Source organism: Uranotaenia lowii, chromosome 3, assembly GCF_029784155.1.
Source record: "Uranotaenia lowii strain MFRU-FL chromosome 3, ASM2978415v1, whole genome shotgun sequence".
In the NCBI taxonomy this organism is placed as follows: domain Eukaryota; kingdom Metazoa; phylum Arthropoda; class Insecta; order Diptera; family Culicidae; genus Uranotaenia; species Uranotaenia lowii.
Window position 1 is genome coordinate 329,120,766 of NC_073693.1, and position 14,323 is coordinate 329,135,088.

General features: G+C 30.4%; 1 protein-coding gene across 1 annotated transcript in view; it reads right to left on the reverse strand.

Annotated features, from left to right (window-relative positions):
• The window catches only part of LOC129757672 (adenylate cyclase type 5-like), a 34,817-nt gene extending 26,547 nt beyond the window's left edge, over positions 1–8,270 (reverse strand). Inside the window, exon 1 of the mRNA XM_055754955.1 lies at positions 7,813–8,270. Within this exon, the coding sequence (XP_055610930.1) occupies positions 7,813–8,189 (377 nt within the window). The 5' untranslated portion in view covers positions 8,190–8,270. The remainder of the gene's footprint in view (positions 1–7,812) is intronic.
• Positions 8,271–14,323: the final 6,053 nt, after the last annotated feature.

Here is a 14,323-nt window from a genome sequence, read left to right on the forward strand (position 1 = left end):
TTTTTAGATGCAAGAAGATTCGCCTTTCAAAATTTGTGTTTTTTTTCGTTTTTTTTTGTTTTATTTGTGATAATAACGGCGATTGTGTCAAAAAAACACTTTCAAAATAATCAATTTATATATTTTATGTTTATCTTCATTGTCTCTCGTTTATTTGATGTGAATTTATGACAAAAGTCCAAGGCTCAGTTATGAAAAATTTACAGACCACTCATCTTGATGCAAACCTATTTATTTAAATTTAGCAGATTTTTATAATTTCTTTAAAGCTTAATCATCTGGGAAAACCTTTCTTTCCAGTTTGAACCAAGGGAAATCAAAATTCATTTGTTCGATGCAATCGATTTTTAAAAAATTCACATTTTTGTGATTAGAAACAGCTGAAATTTAAAATAGTTGAGAACTAGAAATCAGGAATTTTAAAATTGACTGATGAAATTAATTAAATCGCCATTTGAAACAAAGTTTCATCAGAACAAATGGTTCGCAAATTGTAACAAACAGAGAAAAACCATAAGGATCGTTGATTTTTATCCGCCATGAGAGGCAACTGTAAGTATTCCCACGCGCTTCTACCAATTTCGGAATTGTTACCGGGTTAATGAAGCATATTCAACAATGTTGAAAATTTGTTCACTAAAATGTATCCCTCCCTCAGCTCCTATATTCCCGCAGCACTTTCAACCGACAGCCAACAAACTTTCAAGTGTGTACCATTTAATTCAATTAAACTACCCATGTTATTTTCGAAGCTTTGACAAACATAGGTATATGGTAGGATTGCTGACAATGTGATACAATTAACAGCCCTCAATTTACCTCCCCATTTCGGTCCTTAAAACCGTTTTCCTGCGGCATTTTCCGAACTTTTAATGAATTTTCGAGGTTTGTTTGTTCGTGAAATCAGCAACTGATTGAATCGCACTGGTAGGGAAAGGTGGAGGTGAGAGTTTTGGTTGTTTCTGATCCGATGTGGTGTTGACAACATTATTGAACCTTGTTTTCGTCTGATTAAAAACAACATGGTTTGACTTTAATTTCAATTAAGGGGTACACTCAAATGTTTCTAATTGACAAATAGAAAATTGGAAAGGGTGTCCATAACAAAAAGGTCGTAGGATTTGATAAAAACAACATATTTTTTTAAAATATCATAGGTAAACTATCTCCAAGAAACAATTTCGCAACTCGTATCATTCGTCCATATCAATATTCATTTTGTTTTTCCCACTTGCTCCAACATCAGAAGGAAAAAAAATATTTGAACGCAACCTATGAGCAAAAAAAACTCCCATCAGCTATCAATATTCACGCAGCGGATACAACTTTTCAGCAGCCAATATCCCGATAATCGCCAGTTGGCCACAATTTGTGGGCCCCCGAAGAACTTTCCCAAGCCTTCATCCTAGTATGAGTATGAGTATGTGTTCGTTCTGGTTAAAACCGCCCGGATTCAATATCGGTAATCGGGAAATTCCGTTTTGGATGAGAGATTTTATATCTGCCAAATGGGGAAGAAGCAAAAAAAAAAACAAAACACAGGAGGATGGTTTTGGCGATTGGTTTTGTTTCGGAAACTCATACTCACTATTATAATTTTCGGGACCACTCTAGATGGTTCACGTGTTTCGGATTGAAAATCGCTTTTGTAGTTTGCGATCAAAATATTTATGTTTAATTTTGTACACCCGAATAAAGATCAGAAAGCACAAACTTAGGCCAGTAATCTTTACAAAGCGACCGTAAAAAAAATTATATGACTGTCTTGATACTCAAAATGTAAAATTGTCAAAATTGTCAAAAATTGTCAAAATTGTCAAAATTGTCAAAATTGTCAAAATTGTCAAAATTGTCAAAATTGTCAAAATTGTCAAAATTGTCAAAATTGTCAAAATTGTCAAAATTGTCAAAATTGTCAAAAATTGTCAAAATTGTCAAAATTGTCAAAATTGTCAAAATTGTCAAAATTGTCAAAATTGTCAAAATTGTCAAAATTGTCAAAATGGTCAAAATTGTCAAAATTGTCAAAATTGTCAAAATTGTCAAAATTGTCAAAATTGTCAAAATTGTCAAAATTGTCAAAATTGTCAAAATTGTCAAAATTGTCAAAATTGTCAAAATTATGCAATACTCTATCAAACCTATCAAACTTTTGTCAATATTGTTAAATTGTGTCTCAACTCTGTCATACTAATGTCCAAATTGGCAAAATGTTGTTAATTCCGTCAAAGTTATATCAATTCTGTATTAGAAATGGGTCAAAATTTCGTGAACATTGGTTAAAATAATAATAAAAAATGGTTGTGTCAGATGAAGTCCAATTTTTTTTCAAAATCGCTTCGAAATTGTTTCAAAACTGTTTATAAAAGTGACAAATCTTTGTTTAGATTGTGTTGAATTCTTTCAAAATGTTTCTAAACTTTTTCAAAATTTTGCCAATATTATTTTGAAACTATGCTATTTTTGTACTTAAATGATGAGAAAATTGATTATTTTTAGGATCTATTGATTGATTAGGACATTGAAAAAAAAAATTAAAAATTAAAAATGTAAATTGAATTGCTAAAACTGTGTCATAAGTAAGATTGCCAGAATTTTTTCAGCACGAATCCGGGCCGGCTATTTTTATCTAAAAACCTGGCAAAATCCGGACATTTGATTTTAAAATGGTCGGCCAAAATCTTGGCAAAATCCGGGCAAATTTGGTCAAAACCTAAAAATTATTCATCAAAAATCAATAAAAAAAAGTTGAAATTTTATTTTTTTTTCACTCAAATTTATCAACAGATTTAAATCGTATTTAAGACTTTCAAAAACCTTTCATTATTATTTTTATGCAACCTGTTCAGAAAATTTCGTTTTGGAAGCAAAAATATAAAAAAATTATTACACAACTTGTTTCTTTAAAGTTTGATTTCAGAATAAAAATGAGAATAAACCCGGGCAAAATCTGGGCTTCTCCAATGAAATCCGGGCAACCGGGCTGGACTGGACTTTTTAAAAATTTTATATTAAATATCCGGGCAAACCCGGCTAAAACCGGGCAATCTGGCAACCTTAGTCATAAGTAAACCAAAAATTGTTCAAAAATCGTTTCACAATATTGTTAATTTTTTTCTCTAAATTGTGTCAAAATTGTGTCAAAATTTTGTCAAAATTGTGTCAAAATTATGTCAATATTGTTTAAAATTTGTGATTAAACTGTTTCAAAACTGTATCGAAATTTACAAAAAATCTATCGGAATAGTGTCAATTTTTCAAAACTTGTATTAAAATTTTGTCAATATAGTGTAAAAATATTGTTAATATTCTATCTAACTTTAATAAAAAAATTGCCAAAATTGTGTGTTTGTCAAAAGTGTGTGAAACTTCTGTCAAAATTGTGTCATTATTTTGTCAAGTTTTTTGTATAAATGGTGTCAAAACCATATCAAAATAGTTTCAGAATCGTGTAAAAATTTTGCCAAAACCGTTTAAAAATTATTTTGAAATTTTGTCAAAATTGTGCCAAAATTGGGTTGAACTTGTTTAAAAATGGTTATCAAAATTACGATAAAATTGTGTATAAATTGTATCAAATTGTTTTCAAAATTGTGTCATAATTGTGCCAAAATCGTGTCAAAATATTTTTATTTCTAAATTAATGTTCAGAATGGGTATCAGAATGGGGGCAGGCTTAATAGCGGCACGTTATCAAAACATACGGGAAAATTGTGCCTAAATTATATCAAAATCGATCCTGAATAAAAATTGTGCAACATTGTGTTAAAATTGTGCCAAAATTGTGCCAAAATAATTCCAAAATTATGCCCAAAATTGAGTTCAAATTGTGTCAAAATAGTTCAATTTTTATGAAAAGTATCACAATAACATTAAAAATATGTCAAAGTTGTGCCCAAATTTAAAAAAAATTGTGTTAAAAATTGTTTTTTTTTAATCGTGTTACAGTTGAGTCAATGCTTTTTTTTCCAAAATTGTAAAATGTGTTGAAATTATGTCAAATTTAGAAAAATTGTGTAAAAATATAGGGAAGTGTGGGGTACCATTGCAAAGAGAAGATGAGTTTAGATTCCTCTTGATTCTAACTAGAAAGAAAGGTTTTCCCTGATGGTTTACAGTGGATTGGGCGATAAATTGGAGATAAATAGGTACTTCCTTTGCATCGAAATGAAAGATCTTTTAATTTTTCAAGACTGGATTTTTGTCATAAATTCTCATTAAATACACTAGAGAATTATATAAATTTACAAATCGTTTATTATTGCTTTTATTGATTTTTTTAAAGTTTTTTTTTTTGGAAAGTTGAGGTTTTTTTTCTTTAATTTTGAAATGATAATTTTCTTGCATCTAATGAGACATTCTTTGTAGAATTAAAAAAAACGTGTTGAAATTATATTTTTAACTGTAATGAGTAAGACTTTTCAAAAAACTAAAAAAAATGACATATAAAAATACAATATTAAAAATTGTCAAAATTGTCAAAATTGTCAAAATTGTCAAAACTGCCAAAATTGTCTAGATTGAATGAAAATTTTTTAAAAAATTGACGAGTTTTTCATAAAGTAGAAAAAAGGCTTTCGACATTGTCGCAAAATTGTGTCAAGTTTGTTTTACAAAATGTGACAATTTGGTCCAAGATGTATGAAAATTATTTCGAAATTTTGTCATTTTTTTTTTTATTTCATCAAAATTGCATCTTTATTGTTTTAAATTTATGTTAAAATTTCTGGAAAATTTTTATTGAAACTTTGTGTAAATTTTGCCACAATTGTGTAAAATATTTATCAAGTTGTTCCAAAATTTCACAAAAAATGTTCAAAGCTTATATACATTTGTTTTGAAGTTTAAGCAAATTTATGTCAAAATTGTCTCAAAATGGTGTCAAAATTGTAATTTTCTAAAAAAGTGCAGAATTTGTTTCAAATTTGATTAAAATTTATTTCACAATTGGAACAAAATTGTTCCTTAGCTCTGTCGAATTTATTAAAAAATTAGGTATGTCTCAATTGTATTCATGTTGTGTTCAAATTATGTCAAACTGGGCAAAAATAGTATCAATCATATCAATCAAAAGTATAAAAATGGAGTAAAATGATCAGCCTTAAGTCAAATTGATTAAAAATATTCCAAAAATATATTATTATTTTTAAAGTTTTTCGAGAAATTGTTCCAAAATGGTGTGAAAACTTTGTTAAACATTTGTTTCTTAATTTATCGGCCTTATCGGTGAAAACTTATGTCCTTTTAGTAAGAACGTCTTAGGATTATGAAATTTTTAAAGATGCTTCTAATATAATTCTTCCCGCCCATTTGAATCATCTTTCATTTCTTCTAGCTTTCTATCCGTCTATAAAAAGTTCATAATCTTGAGATGTTCTTCTTAAAAAGGACATCAATTTTCACCAATAAGGCCGATAAATTAAGTAACAAACAAAAATTAACCCTTTCATAAAATTAGGAATAAATATGTTCCAAATTGTATAAGAAATGAAATGAAATTGTTTCAAGGTTGTAATAAAATTGTGAATGGTTTTATTCAAAATGGTGTCAAAATTTTATAAAAATTTCGTCTAAACTATTTCAAAATAATGTTAACATTATGTGAAAATATGGTGAAAACTGTGTCAAATCATGTCAAAAATCACTGACCCGGTAATCTTCGTTTTACCTTTAACATATAAAAATCGTTATGAATGTTTCATCTACATGTTTTTATCATCTTCATGATCCTGAATCAGTTTTTATAGAAATCGTCTTGAATTTTTTTTGAGTTGTGTCCCATTTTAAGTTGATTTTGTTTGGGGGCACTCTTTCATAAAAAAGTGAGGTTTTTGAAACTTTTTTTCAAACCATCTCTGACCTGAAAAACTCTCGATACAAAATTTCACTTCATTCTGATCCGTTTATATTTGATGGTGCCACAAAGAAAAAGCCTCCATTTTTTTAATATAAGAAGATATTCTTCAATTTGAATTAAAATTGAATCTCAATTGTGATGAATTTGTTTCAGAAGGATGTCAAAATCTGTCAAAATTAAGTTAAAAATATGTCGAAAATCGAAATGATATCAGAATTATGCCAACCCAACATTATGTGAAAATTGTATCAAAATTGTTTCCAAATTTTGTCAAGTTGTGTCAAAATTATAAATAAGAAATTCAAAATAGGTTTAAATTTGTGTCAATATTTCATTGAAATTTTCAATATTGTGTCGAAGTTATGTAAAAAATGAGAAAAAATTACTAATTAATCGTGTCAGAATGGTGTCAACATTATATAAAAATTGTATCAAAATGGTTTCAAGATTGTTTCAAAATTGTTTCAAAATGTTTTCAAAATTGTTTCAAATTTGTTCCAAAATTGTGTCAAATCTGTGTCATTATTTTATCAAAATTTTGTCAAAATAAATTAAAAAAATAAAATTGGATCAAAATTGAACCAAAATAATGTTAATTTTTTTTCAAGTTGATAAAATTTAACGTCAAAATTGTTGAAAAAAATTGTCATAATACCTATAAAAATAAAAAAAATAATTTTGAATTATGTTCAATATTATCAGCACCATGTCAAAATTGTTTAAAAATCGTTTTAAAATTGTTTCAATATGGTGTAAAATTTTTTCAAAGTTCACAATCATATTAAAAATTGTGTCAAAATGTGTGAATTTGATGTATACAAACATTTAATCAAACATGTTAAAAGGTTGTGTCAAAATTATGTCACATTGTTTTGAAATTATATCTAAATGTGACAACATTGTGTCAAAATGTATCGGAATTTATTCACAATTGTTTTAAAATTATCACAATATTATGTCAAAAGTGTCGAAGAAGTTTTGAAGCTGTGTTCAAATTGCGTCCAAATTGTGTCAAAATGGAATCCAAATGGCGTTGAAATTTTGTCAAAATTTTGACAAGACTGTATCAAATATGCTTCATAACTGAGACAACATTGTGTGTTTCAAAGCTATACCAAAACAGTATCAAAAAAATGTTAAAATTATGTTAAAACTTTGTAAAGAGTATCTTCAGGTGTGTGAAAATTTTGTTATATTTGTGTCAAAATTGTATCAAAATTGTTTCAGAATTGTGTCAAAATTTTGTGAGTGTAGTGTCACATTTAGTTCAAACTTCTGTCAAAATTGTGTCAAATCTATGTGTAAATTTTGTTAAATTGTATCAAAAATATGTCGAAATGTTATAAAAAATGGTGAAAATTGTGTTAAATTTCGACCAAATTTTAAGTCATATTTACGTCAAAATTCAATCAAAATTCAATAGAAGTTTGCTAAAATTGTGTCAAAATAAGGTGAAAATTCTGGCAAAGATTGTGTCAAAGTTTTGTCAAAATTGAGATAAAGTTACATACCTTAAATATGCCAAATGTGAAAATTATGTAGAAATTGTGTCAAAACTGTATCAAAATTGTTTCAGAATGCTGTCAAAACTGTGTCAAATCTATGTCTGAATTGTGTTAAATTGTATCAAAACTATGTCGAAATTTTATCAAAAATGGTCAAAATTGTGTCAAATTTGGACCAAATTTTGTGTCATATTTAAGTCAAAATTATGTCAAAATTCTATCAAAATTCAATAGAAGTTTGCTAAAATTGTGTCAAAATAAGGTGAAAATTCTGGCAAAATTTTTCAATTGTTAAAATTATGTTAAAATTGTGTCAAAGTTTTGTCAAAATTGAGATAAAGTTACATACCTAAAACATGCCAAAATTATGTGAAAATTGTGTAGAAATTGTGTCAAAATTATATCAAAATTGTTTCAGAATCCTTTCAAAACTGTGTTTTTGCTACTTACTTGGCCGAAGGAGCAAAACTGAAGCAGACATCCAGCGCCAGGAGCGTCACCATGACCACGTACGAAACCTGGAACAGGTAGATTTCATTGATCCGCCGTTTGTAGAGACAAGCCAGCAGCACCGCATAAACAGTGGCACAAACTCCAATCAGGATCAGCTGGGTCATGTTGTCCTTCAGCAGGGTGAAATAATCCCGGCTGCAAATGTCTTCCATCATATCCGGTAGGGTTTTGTTCCGGCTCCTCGGAATTGTTCCGGCTCCCGTCGCTGATTCGATGATGATGGTGGATCCGGTCAGATTCAGCTGCGGGGTGGCCGGAGTTCCCGGCTGGCTCGAAGGACCATCACCATTCTCGTCGAGGTCGTCATTAGCCATGGCAGCAGCATCTTCTGCTTCTGCTTCTTCGTCTGCCGGGCTGCTAATAACATCGTTATCACTGCTAGCCAGGTCGTTAATGGAGCTGAAAATAGCACAATAAAAACACACACAGTTGTTGAGGAGAGTTTAGTGAGGAATTTACAATCAACTTGGGGTGAAGGGCATGTTTCGAGAGCCATGTTTATGATTTTGTAGAAATACGACCATGTTTTGTTAGGCATTGAGAAAGTGAAACAGCTTAGTTTATTGCTCTATCAAACCTCGACAGGGAGAGCGGTTGGCGCTGAGGCGTTTTGTGATGGCTCATTGTGTCGTAAGAACAAGGTCGTTTGAGTTTCAATTAACACGTAAAATAACTTTTTTGGTGTTAGTTGAAATTAGAACAGCATACTGTTGGTTTTCAATTTAGAATGATGATAGAATTTCCGAACAATAAACTTTATATCAAGTAAAATGAATCTTTCATTAAATCACAAGAATCATTAAAAGTAAATTTGATTGTGATTGAAGAAAATTTTGAGTTTCAAATTGTTTCGGTTGATTCCGTTGGGCATAAGATTCAGAATTACCAAATCACTTATATCATACAAATTTAAACTAAACAACCTATAGATTTCAACAAGGTTCGATAAATTCCTCAAATGGTATTATTGAAACACTGAATTTACTGAAATATTTTTACAATTTTACAAAATATTCAAAAATATTTTAATTTTCCAAAGTATTAAAACCGTATCTGAACGAAGAACCCGTATAGTATTTGTTTTTTTTTTCTAACATTTTAAGAAGAGAAATCACCGTGAGTTTGTTTTATGAAATTAATTTGCGGCTTTATCGGTGAAAGTTAAAGAGTTGAAATGAAAGACGGATAGAATATCAGAAGAAAATTCTAAGGTGGTGAAAAGAGCGAAGAGCATTTGAAATAGAAGCTTGACCACATACTAAATTCTTTGTCCCACACCAATTAACTGTATTGAAGAAGTAGTACCCAATAGAGAAGGCACTACGTTTTTCGATACAGTTAATTATGGATGGTTCGACCGCCATGTGAATGCACATGTGTCAAACGGACAAAAAAATTTAGCATGTGGTTGCTCTGTTAAGTCAAGCTTCTATTTCAAATGCTCTTTTCACCACCTTAGAATTTTCTTCTGATCTTCTATCCGTCTTTTATTTCAACTCTTTAATTTCACCGATAAAGCAGCAAATTAATTTCATAAAGTTTTTTTTAAACTTTTTCCAAGCAGCGTTTTGAAGGATCATTTTTCAAAATTGATAAAAAGTAGTGGCTCCAGAGAGCTATGCTATTTCTTTAGTGTTAATATTGGGTGATTTTTTTTGAGCTTTTTTGAGGTCTTCATATTTTCATCAAATTCTAAAATTCAGTTTTGCACTCAGTTTCAAAATGTTTAATTTTTGAGATACTTGGGGTTAGATTTTTTTGCAAAAAAAAAAATGTTAAACATATTTGTAATGCTGACACCTTTATCATTTTTAAACAGTAATTTGACCCTGTGCTAATTTTGATGCCAACCCACGCAACCAAAAGTCTCGTTTAAAAGGATGAACACAGCTTAATCAGCATAATCAATGTGCTGAAGTTCGTTTTATTCAGCCCAAAATTTAAGTTCTTAATGAAACTTTGAAGTTCCATTAAAGATTTGAACGGCCTTCTATTCAGCCCACAAGTAAACGTTTAATCAGCGAAAACAAAAAAAATAATTATCCTCTCCTCTCTTTCTTTGGTCACCACCAGCCCATGTGGTTCTGCCGGTTTCTCGGCATCCATATTTATTCCTCCCATGACCTCCCTCAATTGATCTTACTTAATTGCTTCGTTTTTAACTTTGTTCGATACATGCCAGCACGCACGCCAGTCTTGCTGCACAATTATTTAATTCGCTTACTCAAGCAATCAAACATCCTAATGGAAAAAATTAGTCCTGGTACCAGATTTGAATCCGATCCTCCGAGATGATAGCCAAACACGCTGCCACGAAGCACACAGGGGTAAATGCACATAATAAGCGATCAAAATTATTTGCGGACAAACGGTAAACAGTAGACATTTGATGTCTTCGCAACATTTTTATATTTTTTGATGATCTATCAAATTCTTGAAAGAAAATAGCGACTTTTTTCACCTGGAAGGGAGATAAAAAAATTATTTCTTGAAATGATTAGTTTAGAGACTTGATGTCTTCACAAAAGTTGTAGATCTTATTATTTTAAGCAACTTTTTAGAAGACACCATCAAGATCGCATGAAAATCATAAAAAGTTACGAGCTCCTCAAAATAACAAGCATTTTAACAAGTAACTTTGAGTTTTTATTTAATATCTTTTTTAGTATACGATTCACAAACTTAATCTATTTGAGAAAGTTGTTCAAATTGTTAAAACACACCATTTTGTGGAACATTTTAAATACATATTTCAACTAAGAAAGGAGATATACTACAAAATATCCAAAATAATGCCTGTTTTCAGTAAGTTAACCTTAAAAGTTCGGACGAGTTCGTTTAATTTTTTGAGTGGGTTTTGTTGGCCAAGTTACTAGCTTTCTATTGATATATAAATTTAACATTAGTTTTAGATAGATTTTTTGCAAACTAGCAATCAATAATGCGCTTTTTCCTCTAGAAACATTTAAAATTCGAAAAAAAAAACCATCATTTTTTTCTTTTTTTAGAGGAAAAGGTCATTGTTGATTGCTAGTTTGTAAAAATTCTATCTAAAACTAATGTTAAATTTATATATCAAAGGAAAGCCAATAACTTGACTAACAAAACCCACTCAAAAAACTATACGAACTCGTTCGAACTCTTAAGGTTATAACTGAAAACAGGCATTATTTTGGATATTTTGTAGTATATCTCCTTTCTTAGTTGAAATATGTATTTTAAATGTTACACAAAATTGTGTGTTTTAACAATTTGAACAACTTTCTCAAATAGATTAAATTTGTGAATCGTATACTAAAAAAGATATTAATGCCCGTTATTCCTAAAATGCACGTAACTTTTCATGATTTTCATGCGATCTTGATGGTGTCTTCTAATAAGTTGCTTAATATAATAAGATCTACAATTTTTGTGAAGACATCAAGTCTCTAAACTAATTATTTCATGAAATAATAATAGAAATAATAAATCGCTATTTTCTTTCAAGAATTTGATAGATCATCAAAAAATATAAAAATGTTGCGAAGACATCAAATGTCTACTGTTTACCGTTTGTCCGTAAATAATTTTGATCTCTGAGTTTATTTTGATATGTAATTTATGAATTGCTTCAACTGACTTTCAACGTGTGATAAATTCGTGGTAAGTAAATACAGTTGGACAAAATTTTATAAAGTCAAAATATTTACTCTTTTCAAAAACAATCATTTGCGAGTTAGTTTTATCTTAGTTGTTCTGAATTAAAGTTTCAATATAAATTATACATTTCAACAATTTTCGAGGTCCAAACAATGATTTATTTATTATATCCCCTTTTGTGATGTTCGTTCGCATTTCATATTTATGAAATAGCGTACATGCCTCAAAAAATCTATTTGAGGAACTTTTCGAAACTTCGAGTCTATAGAAGGCTATTTGAGACCCAATTTGTAACTATAATTCTGAATGATGCGATTGACATGTCACAAAAAAGGCTATTTGAGGAACTTCTTAGAACTTGAAGTTCACAGAAGGATATTTAAGACCTAATTTGTAACTTTTATACTGTGTGGATGTGATTGACATGTCACAAAAAAGGCTATTTGAGAAACTTTATGGAACTTGGAATCCACTGAAGGCTATTTGAGACCTAATTTGTAACATTTATACAAAGTGAATGCAATTGACATTTCACAAAAAAGCTATTTGAGGAACTTTTTGGAACTTCAAGTCCATAGAAGGCTATTTGAGGAACCTTTCCTAACTTTCATGCTCACATTCGAGAAAATTCGGTACCTATTCCCTTTGGAACCTTTGTTCAGCGAAATTCGAACTTTGGAGGCACGAGTTTAAGTAGATATGAGACTTTTGGTTGCTTGGGAAATGACTTAGAAATGCATGAAACGTCAAGATCTGGTGTTATGTATGTATCCATGGCTGTAGGCAGGGGATGGGGGCTTGGGGGTTAAACCCTCCTCCATGAGGGTCCAGAAAAGCAAGTGATATACTCTTCACCTAAAATTTGAAATTTTCAATCAAATTTTGATCAACGAGTAAAGTTATTCAAGAGTAACAATCTTGACTCAGAGATAATGCCAAAACTTCTGAAATTAATCACAGGTTCAGAACTCTGCTTCAGTTTTAAAAAAAAATTCTTGTTTGATAATAGAAACTCGTTTCTGAAGTGACTTTTGTTCAGAATATTCAATTTTAAAGAAGTATTACCTCATTCCAGAGGTTCTGGTTCCATGCTATCAAAATCCTTATTGTGTTTCTGTTTTCATTAAAATTAATTGTCCAGTTTGGAATTTTAGATTTTCGGTTCGAATAATTATAAAAAAATTAGAAATGAAAAGCTGTTATGAAACCGTTTAAATTTAGTTTAGCATTTCATTCACAATTTCATTAAGAATTTTCGAAACTTACATGCCTTTTCAATATTTAAATAATAATTTTCGTCAGAAGTAAAATTATAGATTCATGGTTGAGAGTCTGAAACAAATTTCCACTCTTGACTCGTAATGGAAACGTTGATTTGGAATCCAATTTAAAGAATCGTTTTTTCTGTATATTTCAGAAATTGTATTGAAATTCGGAAACATATCCAAAATTCGAATTCTGAGATCAAGTGCACAGTTAAAATTTAAATCGAATATGTTTGCAAAATTAAGATTCAGCTTCAGCTCGTAAATAAGTTTCACAATCCAGATATAATTACCAATATGACTATTTCGTTGGGGATTTCTAATAGCAAGAAATCGCATACTTATAATCATTATATATTTCCAAAAATTTCTTTTATTTAGGACATTTTAACAACTTTTTGGCATTCTTGAATATTTCCGTAATATTTCTGTCAAATGATGCTCTTTTAGCACCCGACTTATTTTAGATGGTGTATTTTGCTGCTCTGAACCAAACTTCTTCAAAGAAAAAATAAGTTGAAAGGGGGTTTCACTATCAATTTTAATTTCTGAATTGAGATTCATGAGAGTCGTAGAATCACGTCAACGGCGTGGTTGGTAGAATAAGGACAGATAGCGCAGATTTTCAAGGCTGCTGCTACCAAAAAAATATTTCTGATTCGGCCTCCGGTATGAAAGACGGATTGGCACAGGGAGCACATATTTTAAAGGCTGCTGCCACGAACAAAGTTGTTTCTGATTCTGATACTGAAAAAAAATGAAATGGATTTAGAAGCGCAGATTTTTAAGATTGTTGCTGCTTTTTGTTTGTTTTAGTTTGGCTTCCGGTGGGAAAAAATGGAATTGGCTTTTGAAGCGCATTCAGGCAGCTTCTGCTGATTGCTAACTATGATTTGTGCTACCGGTAAAAAAACGGAATTGGCTCAGAAAGCGCAGATATTGAAGGCTGCTTCTGCTGATTTTTTGCTTTGATTTGGCTTTCCGGTAGAAAAAGACGAAATTGGCTTAGGAAGTACAGATATTTAAGGCTTCCGTGCTGATTGTTTGTATTGAATTCGCCCTTCGGTGTAAAAAGACGGAATGGCTTTCGAAGCGCAATTTTTAAAGACTGTTACTGCTGCTGCTGATTGTTTGATTTGGCATTCTGGTGGAAAAGACAGAATTGGCATAGGAAGCGCAGATTTTTAAGGCTGCTGCTTCTGATTTTTTATTTTGATTGGATTGGATTTTTAAGGCTACTGCTGCTGATTGTTTGTTTCAAATTGGCCTTCTGGTTGGGAAGGCTGTTATTTAGAATACAATCGAATTCTTCCAGCTCTCGTTAACACAGTGAAAGACAAGAAAAGTACAGTTCGAGAAACCTGTTGCTATGAATGTTTTCGGATTGTTCCAGATCTGGTTAACAAAAACAGAGCGACAAGAAGTGCACAAATTGAAAGGGCTTTTGTGAAGAATATTTTCGAATTGAACGAAGAATATGCAGAAAATAAATAAAAAAATTTAGATTTGAAAAGCTTTGACAGAGAATGTAAGCTGGCAACTGA